This window comes from Lutjanus erythropterus, chromosome 7, assembly GCF_056507025.1.
Source record: "Lutjanus erythropterus isolate fLutEry1 chromosome 7, fLutEry1.hap2, whole genome shotgun sequence".
Taxonomy (NCBI): domain Eukaryota; kingdom Metazoa; phylum Chordata; class Actinopteri; order Lutjaniformes; family Lutjanidae; genus Lutjanus; species Lutjanus erythropterus.
The window spans coordinates 14,387,858-14,405,624 of NC_139323.1; the positions used below are offsets into that span (position 1 = coordinate 14,387,858).

The window sequence follows — 17,767 nt, forward strand, 5'->3', positions numbered from 1 at the left end:
TCAAACTAGGTGGCCACTGATTTTCTTTTGACAGACTAATTGATTAATCAACTAATTGTTGCAGCTCTGTTATCGCGAGTAAAGTAAAAACAACACCTGGTGCATTCAGTTCAATATTTAATCTTAATATTGTTTGAAGGAATTCTCCAACATTTTGGGATATAGGCTTAATTGCTTTCTTGGCAAAGGCTGAATTTGAAGATCAATACCACTTTAATGTCTCTACAGTTAAACTGAAGCTACAGCCAAACAATGATTAGTTTAGCTTAGCATAAAGACTAGAAGCAGGAGGAAATAGTTAACCTCTGTTTTAAGTCATAAAATTAGTCTGTCAGTACCTCTAACAGTTATGTCAACACTCCCGGTGACAAAACATCATGCTACAAGTCACTTTTAATGGAAGCTTGTGACATAAAGCCAGAAATTGACACTTGCAAAGTGAGCTTGTTTAGCCACTTCCATCTCCCGTGTCCCCACTATTCCTGTGCTGAGTGAACAATGGAAGAAAAACATGTTCTTGCTGTTAGGTAGTTTCTGGTTTTATTTAGCCCTATGCTTTTTCTTACCGTGACACAACCAAAAAAATGCAGCTTGACAATCCTTTTTTGCCCCTAAAAAATTACTCTAACCAATAATCAATTATGGTTATGTATAATAAGACACACCTGTGCAGATGGCAGACAAACAGTGATCACAAACATGGATATATGTTTACATGTCACAGTATCCTGGTTTCTTTCAGAGTAATCCAGCTCTCTCTGTGTTTCTGTATCTAGGACATGATGTTAGCATGCACAAACACATTAAGCCCGGCACTAATGCGCATGTAAACAAACTCAGTGACTCTCTCTCTTCTCGTCTGTGGATGTAGATATCTGTGTGTACCTCTAAATTCTGTGTATGAACAATTCTTCTCAATTGACCATTCCTCCTCGATCAGTGCAGAGCTACTTGGATAGCGGCACTAATAATTAAGGAGTCATCAACTTCCTAATGCTAAGCTTTTCAAAGAGGCTTTCAACGTTCCTTGCAATTACAGCACTAGCAGAATAATATCCTTAAAGCTTATCCTTACTGCTCCTGCATGTAAACACACACAGAAGATGACACACAGCAACAGACACAAGCAGAGAAACACACACAAAAGCAACACAGTAATGCCAGCTACTTACAGGCTACAGTAGCAAGTACGGTTGAACTTGGCTCTAAAATACGTTAACATGTCTTAAACTGGCATGGTGGTGCCGGCGCACATCCACAACCTTCCTCCCTGAAACACAATTCCTCTGATTTACTGAACAAAGCTGTGTGCTCAGAGGGGGAAAAGCTGCTCCATCCTCTGCTGTCAGTGCACATCATACACTTTGTATAATACAACAGTGAATGTGTGGAGGAAGAGAAGGCTGCTGGAGAGGACAGCTTTTCACTATGCCAAGTCATCCATTATGATCAATGGCATCTGGCAAGCAAGCAGGCTTAATAAAAAAGGTTTCTGCCTTCTGCTGGCTCAGAAACATCCCTTTGAGACATTCAGCTTGGAGCTAAATGATGAGCAATACACAACACAGTCTGCATACAGACAAATTGCTTGTTTTGTTCAACCAACAGTAAAAAAAACCCCTCAAAGATATCCATTTAGAAAACAGAGACAAGAAACAAATTTTCAAAACTAAGTAGCTGGATCCATAGAATTTTGATCATTTTGTGTTAAAAAATGAATTGTAGTAGCCAAATTAAAATCCAGTTGATCGAAAAACTGATTAAACAAATAATTATTTACACTTTTAAATAGTGTATATCTTCTTTATACAAGTTAAGATAGTGGCTGATCAATTTGTTGGCCTGCACAATTAATCAAATATTAATCTTCGTCAGGATTTCGGCTTTCGACAATCAAATGAACATGGTGTTGAAGTTTAAATCAAGTGCACAAACACCAAAAATGGCAGTACAATGAATACATGAAGGCCAAGGACAACTTCCGTAACATACCTCACTGAATCCCCAATTGTGTCAACTAAGACATTCATAACAGCAACACTGTACTATGTGTCATCATATACCAGGAGTCTAACACAACATGGAAGTGAAAGACATTTGTGTTTGGGTTATTAATAAATGACAGTCTAATTGAAATGATTAAAATATTAATTCATTAAATATTACTGTAACAAAGATTATAAATGCTGTGACATTGACAATACAGAAAAAAGACATGATAAGTTAATCAATTTATTTGCTGCCTGCCATTGCATACAAGTTAAACAGTAGCCATTTCTGAGAGAAAAACTCCAGCGACAGTACTGATTTTTCTTTTAAGCATATAAAAGCAGAGCAAGCACCAGTAATTTTCTTAAAACAACAAACTATTGCAGAGCTGTAAAACAACACACCACATTCCAAAACAGACCGACACCTATCATTTTCAGCTCAGCTGTTTACCACCAGTCTCAGGGCTGGAGACACCACACAGACACACTCGACTGCGGTTTATTCGTCAAGACAAAATCTGAATCTTCCGAGGTTCTGTAACTGTGACACGGGCAGACAGAAGCCTGAAAGCAGAGCCAGCTGAGCCACGGTCACTATTACTTTACTATCCCTAATCTCAATCCCATTCTCTCCAGGCTACTAGACTAACAGTTTGGATTATCAGGATAAGATGGCACCAACGCAAGGACAGGTGGAAGTCAGGAGACCGTCTGTCTGTTTTTCTGGGTTGCTGTCTGTCTCTGCTCTGCTTCACTTCAGCATCAGGGAGACTAAAAAAAATCTATTTCTTTAAATGAGCATTTACAAAACTTGGCTTTATGACCCAAAATGTAGCACAGACCCAATGTTACTGGCTTGCCAAGTGGCAGAGTAAAATTCACACTGCATTTTAGAGATGAAACCAAAATGATTACAGTTATCATTATTATTGCAGTATTGCAATGTCAGTGTTTTCATTGACACAAACAAACCCACATTGTTGCTGTGCCTGTATTTGGGAGACTGTTGCTATCTTTGTTTGATGCTGGACAGTATTTGTATTGAGTCTGACCGTCTGTGACTTCTGCACCAAAATGGAGGGAGAATAAGGGGTAAACGCATTCTTTCAAATAAAATTAAAAAAAAAAAAAGTCTCTAAACAAAAACATCTGGATGTGAAGAATTCACAACTTAAAATATTTTGTTTCTTTCAAAGGGGCCCCCAAAAACAGTGATAGGGGAAACAGTGAAATCATCTGCAATGGTCTATCATGAAACTGATCATCATTTCATCCTCACTGCATTTCTTCAAACAGTATAGACAGGCGGGAATGAGTGATAGAAAACAGCTCTCAGCAACGTCACCCTTAAATAGCATTCAGCACAGGGTACAGAAACTTAAAGACACAATCACAAAACACAGTCAAGAAAAGTAACACCAACCTCACTGATGGTTAGAACTATAAACTGGCATAGAAATGACAACTGCATGGTGCAAACACTAACATGAAGTAATATTTATCTAGAACATATAATCGCTAACTTAACAGACTACTCTGTCTGTCCAGGTACGACGGGAAATTTGGGCCGTCACTACATTTCAGTACAAAGCCTCAAAGTTAACACCTCCTGTAATCATTTCAAATAAAAATCCCTCAAGAATTTCAGTGGACAGACGCAAGTTTGTAATGAGGTGGTAAGAAACTTAACATTTAGTAAGTAGTGTTCTTCATCAGTTTATAGATTTAGATGTAAATGTAAATTTGTGATGTATTTTTGTAAGTTAAGGAGATACCAAATTTCTCTTTTCTCAAGCCTCTTTTCTCGAGTCTCGAGCTGAAAAAGTTTGGGAACCCCTCCTTTAAAGACTTCAGAGACACTCACGGTTGATTGCAGGAATGGCTGCATTTCTCTGACATAAACAGTCAGTTTTTTTACATTTCCCTGCTGCTGAAAGGTTGACAAAATTCTTCAAACATCATTAAAATGCCACACCTGCCAGTACTCTGAATCTAACGCCTGCCTTCAACATCCAAATCCACCTATTTAGCATTCAAACTGACAACAAGAAGTGGCTCAAATCACAGGCTCGGCAGCTGCTGACAGCAGCCAATGACTCCTGTCTACATCTCACTGCCATTCGGGGAGCTTGCGACAGTTACATCTTCATTTCACACTGTGGATTGGACTAATGGAACAGGTGGGTATGAAGGTGTAGTTTTTCCTTGGAGAGGCCTAAAAGCTCAGTGGACTTTGAAATGGAAATTCAAAGTGAGGAGATGCAGAGAGAGCCGTCTTTACTGAACAGAGTCTCGCTGCTTGGCCAAGTCCTGACAGAATATTAAGGATGCCACAGTTATAATAGCTATTTTTACACCACCTTCAGAATACAAACTGTCAAACTGAATGCTATAGAATTCAATTTGTCCTGCCAGATGTTTCTTGCCAAAAACAAAAGAATTAACTGATCATAATAGTTGTGTAATATCATCTATTGCTGAAACTGTTACTGTATGGTAAAAACCTCATACCACTGCAACTCTAGCAGAAAATGTATTGGCAGCAATCGATTAATTGTTTAAAGGGACAGTTGACCCCAAAATCAAAAATAAATATTTTCCCCTGACCTGCAGTGCTATTTATCCATCTGTATTTTTTTGGTGTCAGTTGCAGTGTTTTGGAGATATCAACCATAGAGATGTCTGCCTTCTCTCCAATCTAATGGCACTCAGCTTGTGGTGCTCAAAGCACCAAAATATACATTTCAAAAATCCAGGTAAGGGCACTCCTATATCTCAGTTGGTAGAGCGTGCACCCCATGTACTGAGGCTAGTAGTCCTCTGTGGTGGCCGCCGCTTCGACTCCTGCCTGCAGCCCATTTGCTGTGTGTCATCTCCTCTCTCTACCTGCTTTCCTGTCATATCTTTGCCTGCCAATGTTAAATAAAAGCAAAAGCCAGAAAAAATAATCTGGAAAAAAAAAGAAAAACCCAAAACCACTGACTCTTTCCAAAAAACATGACACTGTTACTCAAGATAATCCACAGACCTTGCTGTGAGCAGTTTCATGTAGGAACTACTTTCTTTCTCACAGAGAAGTAAGTAGTTCCGGTCAATTCTAGAGTACTTCTGGAAGGAAGGCAGACATCTTTACAGCCGAAACTCCAAAACACTGCAACTGGATAAATAGCACTACAAGTCAGGGAGAAAATATGAATCTTTGATTTTGGGGTGAACTGTCCCTTTAACATCAGTTTTTAAGAAAAACTACAAAAAGCAGTTTACAGTTCCAGCTTCTCAAATATGAATATTGCAGCTTTTATTTGTTAGAAATTTGAATATGTTGGTCAGACAAAGCAAGCTATTTGAATATATCACTTTGGACTTTGAGAAACTGTGATGGGCAAGCTTTACTATTTTCTCACATCTGATCGACCAAATGATCCATCAATCAACTGAGAAAACAATAATCAGATTAGATCAATAACAACTGTAATACTTATTCAAGATCAGGGACATAAGATTCGATTTGCCCCACCAGATGTTTCTGGTGAAAAAAGAAAAGATGTTTAAAAATGATAATATAAATGTTTCTGCAGTTTTATTATTTATGTGAGGTGAAAATGCTCTTTAAATATGTAGCATTCCTAAGTAGTCTTTCTTTTTTTTTTTTCTTGTTTGCAGACTGACAAGTCAGTAAATTAAGGGAACTTGGGAACCGAGTATTATTTTGAATCTCAACAACACATTAGGTGTTTACATTTGGCCTGTGGCCCACCATTAAGTTTCAAGTTTTGTCCTCCAGTAGAAAAAGTTTGAGCACCTCTGCAAGAAACAGTCAGCAGCTCCTGACTATCAGCTCTGCAAACAGTCTACCTGTGAGAATGTGGGAATGTGATGCCTGCTTGCCCACAGTGCGAGACAACATGTAGACTGAGTCAGTCCAAATACATATCAGGAGAAGAGTTGTAGTAATTGGTACTTCTATGTTCTCAATGTCACTCAACATTTTCTCCTGAACACTGGCTGGTGGGAATGTTGTGTTAATATTGTTGCATTGATATGTCAGAGTGTGTGTGTCCTACACTCCCTCAGGGAGCTCTAGCTGCTCCTGAAGAGACTGGCAGGGCTGAGTATCAGCACCCTGTTCTCTGGGCAAAGCTAAAAACAGCTCAGTCCTCCCGGCAAAATGATGCACACACGCACCCACGCACGCACACACACACACACACACACACACACACACACACACACACACACACACACACACACACACACACACACACACACACACACACACACTCACACAAGTGCTCAAACTCTTATGCAATTTCAGTATGTTTTTCATTACTGAGCTCCCAGTTCAGAGCCCGAGCTTAGTGGTCTTTGCTGATCCTCAAAATGCAGTCAAAGCTTTCAGCCAAGAGAAAAAAGGTCCTTTTACGGACTGTAGAGGAGAGGAGAGGAGACTTGGTAGGGAGGGAGTCATGGGAGTGGGGTGGATAATACAAATAAACAGGGTGGTGATCAGCCTGACTCCTGCATGCTGCTGTTATTGCTGAGAACTGCATCTTCTGCCACTGGTGACTCAGTAGAGAGTAATCTGCTCTAACTACAGAGCAACACCGCTGCACAACGGCAAACATAACTGCTGCTCATCACACCTGTACAGAAAAACCTTCACAGACATCAGGGGCTTAGTGCAGAGCTAAAAGTCATGCTTACAGCTAGGGTAAGCAGTTTATTTCTTAAAGCCTCACTCTAGTGCATTTTGGCATTTTTCTGAGTAATTTCATGACAATGTTGACTGACCACAAGCCATTTTGTGTCCTGCTGAAGTCACAGCAAGCAGAGTGAAGGAGTGAAGCAGGTGGGGAAGAGCAGACATTGGGTGCCCCCTATGTTAGTCATCGCTGTCACTAAGCATGCTAATATCCATGCTATTGCTCTTCATGCTAATGATGTTGAACTATTATTATTACTAACTATTAACTACACCCTCATCCTCTTTTTTGAGAAAGGGCGTTAAGATAAAAACGTCAGTTAACACTGGCTGGAGGGGTTTAAGCCATAATGTAATTGAAGTTGTCTGACTTCTGCTCCTCCTCTTGGTTCTGTTTCAGGCTTTATACAATCTAGTCTACACACACGGCAAGCTTGTTTTCTCCTATATACAGTACATATGTCCTGCATGTGTGTTACTTTAGGTACATCCCAATTCTCTTATTTGTCATTCCTCGCTTCTTGCTCCTCCCTCGAACTGCAAGTTCATCTGGTCTGCCATCTTACAGATGGTCCCAAATCTCTTATTTTGGCTTGGAGCAGCGAGGATGGATCTTTGAGGAGCAATGAGCAAGGATATATGAGAGCAGCCTTCACAGAAGTTTTTTCATCAGCTGACATGTCCCCTTATATGATATAATTTACTGATTGGATACTGCAGCTGATCAGACTGATTTGATATATAAGAACTGGAGTTTCATGCTGGAGTGAAGACAGATGACATATTAAAATAAAGTGCATCAATTCACATTTTACATTTTATTTGTTTCCTGATTCACCATCCAGTTAAAGGTATGTGTTAATTACAGGTCTGTGATGCTCATGTTTCCATTAATCTGCAGATCATAAACGTTTACTCTTTGATTAATAGTGCTGGATTGTGGGTGGAAGCATCTCTGCCCCAGGAGAGAAGCTGTGTGCAATTGCACACTTGGCACTGGAGGTGCAGTGACATTACTACGTGTACAGAAACATCTGTGGCAGCCTCTCTCAACATTAAAGTAAATAATTCAAACACTCAGACATCAGTAGAAAACACAATAAAGAAAACACCTGGAGGCTCTGTTCTGAAATCTGAGAAAATAATTCAGGTGATGGTGGGTGAATGATCTATGTGCACATGAGGATTCAGATGACTAAAAATCTCTAAAACTCACCACAAACAACCTTCTTTATTTATTAGAAACATTTTCACTACCTGTCATTCCCCCATTATTTTTTAAAATTATAATTTAAATTTGAAGTCAGACAGAGTAGGAGAGTCTGTCTGTGAGAGACACTTTTACATCATTTATCATCATTTCAACATTTATTTGGAGCTGATCATACCTGAGCATCAAGTTTGATACAAGTTACATCATTTCAGTTTTCCCTGAAACATTTAGCTTAATGAATTATTTCCACAGTTCAAAAGACGCCATGATCATATTCTGATTTATTCAATAATAAATTCATGAAATTTACGCAGATAAGAACAATAACACAGTATAATAAATACAGAGTGCAGGTTGTTCATGTGCAGAGACAAACTGCAAGGAGTCTCTACAGCTGTTTAAGCTGATCACAGCTGATCCAGCTGTGACTGGCTGCCACTGTCATCACAAATGAACACCGCTTTACGTGCCACCTCAGAGGAAAGGACGTCTCAGATTTCCTTGTGTCCTTTCCTTGCATCTCTCCAAGTGAGACCCAAGTGAGGGATGCATGGATGCAATTTAAGAGACAATAGCAAGCAACAATAGCAGCAATGTTGACTTAAATTGCTCCAACCGAGTACTTCTTCAGTCTTAACAGGGATAACAGTCTTCTGTCATCATCCAAATGCTCTGTGGAACTGCATTTATCCCAGCATGACATGCTAAACTTAGACACGCCACACAGATCACCTCTGCAGGCTGCCGTCTAAATGAATACGTGGAGGGCAGATGATCTGGCATCGCTGTTGCGTAGCAGCCTCAGGTATATGGTTGGTTACTCAGCAAGGTGTATTCTATCATTTACCATCCTATAAACACTTTGCTGCCTCTATCTCTTATACGCAGTGTGAGGTTGCACTGTGTGTGGTTTCTAAGAAGAATGTCTTCCACAGCTACTGTGGGCCCACATGAATACCCACAGAAAAACTGACAGACAGACAGCAGCCTTGGCCTTTTGTAAAATACAATGCAGCAAATAACACAGCCTGCAGCTGCTGATCTCGCTCAAACCTGTATAGAAAATGAAGCCTCTTCTCTAGGCTGCCCCCAAGATGTCGAAACATGGAGGAAACACAAAGCTCTCAGTGGAGAAAGCCTGGAGAGTAGCAAGGAAAGCATTTTCCTTACAGTCCAAGAAAAGCAGTAATCACACACTGATAGGATTTTGGCCACAACACAACCTTATAACAGTAACATCATAAACTGGAAGACATGGGAAGCCAGAATAATGGACGTAACAGCAAAGCAAAATTTGGACAGCACCTTTCTTTCAGTTTGTGTTTACAATAATGCTTGTAATTAGCAAGTAACAAAGCAGTATTTTGTATTTGGAATTCATTTATGATTGCAAAGAGGAAAACAGCTTAAAAACACAATTTAGTGGTGGAAACTGCACTGACAAGCTCAGAAAAAGACTAAATATACAGTTATATAGTAATAACTTAACTTGAATATTTAAACAACTTGGTAAATAAACTTGACATTTACTACATATTATTAAATTATTACATAATAATAATAAGAAGAAGAAGAAGAAGAAGAAGAAGACGACTATGGAAAAGAATTTCTGAACACGATGTGTTAAGTCCAACAGATAATAACACACACTGACCATACAGTATGTCCTCCATTATTTGCACAATCCCTCCTTATATGCATATGCATATGCATGTATATGCAATAAAGGAGAGACATACTCTTATATGTAAGCTAATTTTTATCAGCCTCAGATGACAAGGCGGCTGTGTTTTGACGTCAGTATGCCTATTTAATAAATAAAATGCACATCACTACAGTGGATTCAGTGTGCGTCATAAAGTAGCCACAAAAGCTTCGTAAATCTCCCCCAGAGACAAATCTGACCAACCACGGCAATAAATCGAACACAGAAAGTTCTTGTAGACCACAAAGTGACTTAGACTGACTGACACTGGAAAATGCAGCCTTGATTATTTCAGTCTACTCTATTGTCTGTTTCCATTGCAAATTCACCATCAGATGAGATGTGAGTAGAGTACTGCTTCGACCAGGGAGTCAGGGAGTCTGAATTTGCCAACTAGGCCCACATTGTTTAATGAATGAATACATTTTCTCACTGCTCAGCTCCCATTAAAGTTGCATAAACCCTCCAGCATCTCACTCTTCCACAAGGCTTTGCTTGCTCCTCACTTTGAGCAGACTCAGACTGTAAATAACTGAGATTAAACGTTTTATACTAAAAGTACTGTGAGGATCCACAGATCAAGTCTATGCAGCTCTAACTTTTACAGCTGTAGTCTCAACTGTTTACTGTCCTAAAATCAAATTAGGAACAACTAATTAAACTACTTAGAGAATTAGGACATGATGAGTTCTCATAAACAAGCTATGTGAGATGAAAGCTAAAAACATTTTCAATGATATACTGTCTTAAAGGACTATTATTACTATTATTATTACTGATTCATCTGTAATTTATTTACTGGATTCATTTATTATTTATTTATCAGAAAATCTGAATACTGCCCATTTCAAAATCCAAAAACACTGAATGTCTTCAAATGACCAAAAGTTCAAAACCCCAAAACATTCAATTCACTTGTGGAAAACAGATCAGAACAGCTGAAAATCTTCACATTTGAGAAGCCGGAACCAGTGAATTTTAGTCACAGAAAATTAGTCATCGGTTAATAGCAGTTAATCATTTTAATCAATTTTCTAAAAAGCTTATCTGGGGCTTATCTCAGAATCCACACTGTGAGATGCAGGGTACACACTGTACAGGTCACCAGTCTATCACAGCACTGACACACATAGACAAACACATTCACAACTACGGCTGAATTTAGAGTTTCCTCCTCACCTGACATGCATGTTTTCAGACTGTGGAGGGAAGTGCGAGGAAGACCAACACACACACCATTACTGAAGCCCAAAGCAGGTAACACTTCAATGCTTTCTATAATCACCACTAATTCTGTGTGGGTGGCTCAGATAAGTTTGACAGCCTCATGCTCCCGTCTGAGTACACTCATGCTCCAGGTGCTGATTATGAATTAATAAAAGGCTGCACAGTGGGCACAGTAACTCTCTTAATTGAAAACAGCAGGTCTTTGCCTTATTTCTCCTCTGAGAGGAGCCAGAGTTGTGTGACACTGCAGTCCTGTCAGTGTACAACTGAGCCAGAGCCTCATCCTGTGGCACACAGAGCCTTTTACAACTCACATTAGAAATAAAGGATCCAAAACGGTTCTTCCAGAAGTGCTGAGGGTCTCCTCAGAGCCATTTGTTTGTGAAGAAGAAAGAGTTCTTCAAGGGTTGTTGAGGTCCTTGAGGAATTCTTTCATACCATATTATAAAAGGATTCTCGGTTGAGCCCCGTAGGTGGGTTTTTGTTGGCATCCTCAGGGGGCAGAAAGAGAGGGTTCTGGGTGGAACCAAGACACCATAGAAGTGTTGTCTGTAGAAGCTCTCAAAGTGGATTCTGGATGAAACATTTCACAGTTGGTTTTACGTATAACCCTTTAAGTTGGGTTCTAAGCAGGAACTCTCTGAAATTGCTCTAAGTGATATCTTTCTTTGAACAGGAACCAAAAGGGATCCTGCTACGGAGAAAAGTCAAAGAACCCTTTCTACTTCTGTTTAGCACCTTTAAGTGTTACTGCAAAGTCACAACTACAGAAGAAAACACAGTCTATAATAATTTTTTATAATTCTCTATTCCCTGTTTGTCTCCACTTCCTGTATTTGCTTTCCCCCTCACCCATCTTCCCAACAGCCATCACTCGGAAAATGAAAAACCCTGGCCGGCCGAGCACAAGGACAGACAGCAGCAAACACAGCGCTCCTGCCTCGCTGTGGTGTCTGTTTAAAATAGCTACTGTGGCACACATCCCCCACTTGCAGAGAAAATCAGCAGCACCAAAGACGTAACTAAACTGCGTCATCATTTACGTTAAATAATATGACATCAAATAACCCAACAGAGGGTCAAAATCCTATATAAGCCCTGTGAATTGGCCACCGGGGGACATAGTGATGCTGGCATGCACAGCCACAGAGGGCGAGAGGGATAGAGGGAGAGACCTTGCAGAATGAATAAGGAGGAAGCAAATAGATGATAAATTCCACAGAAGGCAACCACCCTTTGTGCTTCCGTCAGCATATCTGACAGGCCTTGCCTAAAGCGGTGAACAGAGAAAAACACAGAGGGGGAGGACTGACGGATGGTGACAAATGAGTGGCTGAGCCAAGGGAATCACTCGGGGAGGAGTAGGAGGTACAGGGGATGAGTTGTAGCTCAGAGGAGAGGCGATGAGACTACAGCCAAGGTGGGAGGTGAGAGGAGTCGAGTGCAAGTGTGGGGAGAAGATAAGTGAGATCAATGCTGTCGTGCTGACAGGAGACTATAGGGACAAATTACGACTGCCTGAGGATGAGGAGCTCTGAATGGGACTAAATGCTCAGACAGCTATTTAACAGCCAGCTGTGACACCCACACAACGTTGTATTCACACATTCAGAGCAACTGAGATGAACGCCGCAGCCTGCAATTACACATACGCAAGGCGTGACGTTAACCACGCTCTCTCTTTGGCATGTTGCATGAACTTCCACCAACTGAAGGAGCCAATCAACTTTTTCAGCTGACATTTCCCTCCATTGCTACTGACCGTACTGAGGCCACATTGTTATGACACTACCATAGAAATGAACACAATCCCTTGGTTTTACACATTTTGGCTGAATAGCCTTTTATGGACTATCTCTTTAAGACCCGTCACTGACAGATGTTGCATGGGAACCACAGTGTGATCCACACCTACCCCTCCCCACTGCAAGGCTTATCAAGAGAAACTAGCTTAACCTACAAAAAGCTTTGTGTTAGAGGAGGAGACACACAAAACTCCAGAATACCAGCAACACAATGAATATGACCTGAACTGTGTCACGTTGAAACAGTGGGACACACTCAGATAAAAATGTCTTGCGATAGAAACAACATTGTCAAACTATAATAGAGCAGAGGATAGTATCTCTATCTTAGAGATGAAGTGTTCTCACATTCACTGTTGTTGATATAGATAAACATTTAGGAATGAGCAGTATGGATTTTTTCAGCCGACAGATTACCAATAATTACCTTCTTCACATGGCCAATACAAATAACATTAAAGCTGCAACAATTAGGCCTAGTCAATCAATTGATAAGTTGTCAACTATTCAATTAATAGCTCACTATTTTCATAATCAATTAACTGTCATTAATTCTCTAATTTCAGCTTCTCAAGTTTGAATATTATCTGGTTTCTTTCATCTTCTATGACAATATCTTTAGGCTGTGGATATATATATATATATATATATATATATATATATATATATATATATATATATATATATATAATATATATATATACATATATATGAATATAATTTGTAACTGCACCCTTGATGCAATTTTATTTTGCCCAAGAATTCAAATTAGTCTAAATGCTTTGACATAATCTGTCAAATCAGACGCCATTATAGCTGATAGTTATGTGCTATACATATATATATATATATACACACATATATATGTATGTATATACATAGTTTAATTATCAGCTTTAGTTTCATCTTGAGAATAATAAATGATTATATGAATTTCACATTATTGGCTGATAAATCTATCCCTATTAACTTTATGACAATATGCTGTCAGTCATATAACAATTCTTGTATTTTGCATTTATTTGTATTTAAGCTCTCACGTTACAGAGACAATCTTGGCTGTTTTGAACAGGATTTTACTCAAGATCGTACAGATATGCAGTACTGTAGTAGCATGTTAATTTACTCTGCTACAGCACAGGAACACAGGGACTGCAACTATACTGAATTATGGGTTAAAGTATGCGTATCAGATGGCTGTAAAGAATGAATTGTATTAGAAAATGTGTCATTTTCTTAGCATTTTACTGGTGAGTAGCTTTGGAAGCAGAATCGCTCCTTGTTTGTTTCTCTAGACGACTTGTTGCAAGGTATCGACCAGACTGCTTTTTTTTCCTTTGCAGTAATGGGACTTCTTAAGCACTCATAAAATGCTTCCCTAATAGCATATCAGGGCAGTGCTGCGTGAATGATGGGCGTAATTTTAATATACCTTGGCTCAGCACTATTTACAAACAACTCACTTACAGCATTAGCCGATAGAGATGAATAAAGAGGTTAAATGAGGCAACAGATGTTTGTAAGTTAAAAACAAGAAGCTTAAGCAGTCAGTACCGTCTTTCAGTTCTCTATGTAATCACTAAAAATCACATCATACTATGAGGACATGTCCTTGGTTGCTTTTGGTATAATACCAGCTGTCTGTAAACAGTCAACCTGAACACATTTGGCAGGACAGAGGCATGCTCAAAATGCATCTGTTTAACACTTTTCATCTGCACATGCAAGCTCTCACTCTCTATTCAGTAATGTCTGTTTTCCGTTGCACATGAAGGTGCACTGACTGAGCAGGTATACCCCGGGTGTATGAGAGACACGTGCCAGAAAACATGCCAGAGAAGAGCATCTGCAGCCAACGGCAGCCCACATCCATTCTCCCCAGTGACAGAGCTATGTTTGACGAGTTCCCGTCAACAGACAGCCCTTTGATTCATGAGCCTGTTCTGTGTGGAGGTAGTGACTGCACTCTTGTCAAAGTCAGCGCTCTCCTCATCAGGGACAATAAAAATTCCTAAACTGTGATGTTCAGTAAAACATGGCCAATGAATGCAGCATAACTGACTGCTATTAGATTCAAGATCCCATCATTTAGCCACAGCTACCCACACGAGTTTACAGAAATACCACATCCATTAGTATACCATCATATCATCATATCTATGGTTAAATCAAATAACTTTATGTCATTCAGATTGCACTAACACATATCTCTATGTTGATGCAGCTGTTTATCGTAACGTCCAACAAAACAAAGCCTTTAATCTTAATGAAATTAATGCTGATTTCCTAAATAAGAATTGATAATCTCAATTTCAGAATTCTCACACCTGATGACACCTGTACCAGACAAATCTGAAATACAAATATCTCAGTAACTAGATGTGATAAACAATCGTCAAAGTACGGACTGACATACTGTAGTTGAACCTGATCATTTCTCATACAGAAATAATGCCTGTTTTTACACATTTAGCAGATATAGAATAATGAAGGGTCAACTTCACATCTCACAGAGTTATCTTAAAATCAAACTTGTTCTGCAGATTGATAGCAAAAAATAACTACAGAACTTTGGAAACTTGCTTTCACAAATGCAGATTTTTTTGAGAACATGATTAATCTAAACCCAAACTTCATAAACAGCTGATAGGGGGGGGTACTTACATCTGAAACTATCTCCCTGATCTCTCATCACAAATTGCGGCACACACAACAAACGTAACCTTATGTTATCAACAAACACAACACAGCAGTGACAGACCAGCAAAAAGTTATACACTCCATACGCAAAACTGTAAATGGTGAGACTTAAAAATTCATAAAGCGGTAACTGCTGTAACACACCGTCAACGACTGAGAAACTCTCCTATTGGCTCTTGAATTACAAGGTAACTGTTGAGGCTGATACTGATATCTGAGTGTTTAAAAAATGTCCTTACTATATGTTTGCTGAAATTCTTTTTTTTTTTTTTTTTTAGCAGAAATACATAACTATTACAAATTTTTAGCTAAGATACTGTACGGGCTGGCTTTGTCTATTCTACGATTTCTTGTTATTTATCAGCTGACATACACACAATACCAATACATATGAAAACTATCAGCTGATATAACAGCCTGGGTGATTTATATCGTTTGAGTTTTAATAATTGGTTTTCATAATACACCAAGGCCATTGCTAATAGGCCTTTTTTCCCAGAAGACATTTTTCCATGCCACAGGAAAATGAAAAGCACAGGCATAATGAACAATATGGATTTGTTGAGGTCATACCTATAACCAGTAATTACCTGATTCTCTTCAATACCAATAAGAAAAACGATAATTTCACATTTTTGTATTTTAAGACAAACTAGGATGCAGTGAATAAAAGTAAGTGATTTAATATTTTATTGCTCTGACTACGGCTGCAACTGATGATTATTTTGCATCCCTTGTATAAATAAAAAAATTAATATGATGGCTGAATTCCATTTAACTGCTTCAGTTTCATGGTCCTGGTATCGTGCATGCTGGGTCACTGTCATGACTTAGTGAGACACTTAAATACAACAGGACCATCATTAATGTTATTACTAACACTTGTGCTTTTCCTAGTATGACAAGTCAAAATGTCAGCTAAGAAAAATGTCCGTTTCTAATGTGTGTTTCAGTTTTAAAAACAAAACAAAAACAAAAAAACATTAAAACGTCTGGTAGCATCGTGGCTGCTCCTTGCTTCTGAAATTTGGATTTTCTGACTCCAGTAAATGTCAAGATGGTGGCAAATGGTTAATCTAAACTGTGGCTTGAATGGTTTCTTGAGAAACACAATGGGTGATATTCATGTTTCTCTACAGGCTGTGGATGACAGGTGGTGCCTAAAGCTGGAAAAGGCAGGGGAGGGAGCTGAGAGAAATGTTGCTCCTGGGCAGAAGGTGGTCAGAAATCCTATGTGCACCCCTGTCTCTGTCTGTATGAAGAGCCAAGAAATTAGAAATATGTACAGCTGTAATATATACATGTCATATGGCCTTTTAAAACACCTAACCATTAAATAGCCATGTTCTCGTGGTGTTGCTGACTAGTCACGACTACATGAATGTACTATAATTATGATACAGTAACACACACACACAAATACATACATAGTGTCTAACTTCACCTGTTTCCCTCATCCTGTCAGCTAAGTTAGCCACTAGCCTAGCTTACCCATTCCTTGCTAGCAGAGATGAGTCGGGACTTTCTAGTCACAGCAGTAGCATCAGATGGAAATGGATGTTAGGGTAATGAAATAAACATTAAAGACGGGCAGGTTTTATTTTAAAAGGTGATGAAATACCCATGTCTGCGGCGTCCACCCCGTAGCTAACTCCAACCACCGTGTCCCCATCATCGGATGCTGCGGTCACGGACAGCGGGCTCCCGTCCCTGGCCTCCGACAGCCCGACCGCTCCCTCGGCTGCTGCTTCCATTCAGCCTCCCGGAGGAAAAACACCAAGCCCTCCGAATGAAAGAGCCGCAGCGACGTCGCGACACCGCGGGGAGGACAGAGGAGTGTGTTGTCTGATACGTGACAATAATCAAACGGAGGAATGTGTGATAGTTATCCGCGACGGTCCCTTCATCTGTGCGGTGTTTCCTCACGACGGCGGTGCACACACGCTCCGCTCCACTCCGCTCAGGTCGACTGCACCGCACTTGCTGCCGTCGCTGCGCTGCTGCCGCCTGGTTTTGTGCTGCTGGACGTTGTGGCTCCCTCTGCAGGATATAGAGGCAACTGCAGCCAGGAGCTCAGCAGCAGCAGCGTGTCCTCCCTGATGCTGTGAATCACACGCAGAGGTCAGACTCGACTGATACAGTCTGAGTGGTTACATTACATTAACACGGGCTCTTAATCCCTGTAGTGAGTCAACTCCTATTTGTCATATCTTTCACTTTATTTTTAACACGAACAGAAAACTTACAGAAAACATTACAATAATTGTATGTAATTTTAGTTAATTAGAGCCCAACTGCTTTATTGGTCGACTGATATTATCAACCTGGTATTGGCCTATCACAGCTATATCAAAATATATCGATATCAGATTTTCAGGGTTGAGAGAGGGCTAAACAGTCCCAAAAATATTTGTTGTAGTTATA

At 39.7% G+C, this 17,767-nt stretch overlaps 1 protein-coding gene across 2 annotated transcripts in view; it reads right to left on the reverse strand.

The window, feature by feature from the left end:
• Window positions 1–17,318, reverse strand: part of pip5k1ca (phosphatidylinositol-4-phosphate 5-kinase, type I, gamma a) — a 58,841-nt gene extending 41,523 nt beyond the window's left edge. For both annotated transcript variants that reach the window (XM_084722860.1, XM_084722859.1), the window contains exon 1: window positions 16,965–17,318. In XM_084722860.1, the coding sequence (XP_084578986.1) occupies window positions 16,965–17,097 (133 nt within the window). In that variant the 5' untranslated portion in view covers window positions 17,098–17,318. The remainder of the gene's footprint in view (window positions 1–16,964) is intronic.
• Window positions 17,319–17,767: the final 449 nt, after the last annotated feature.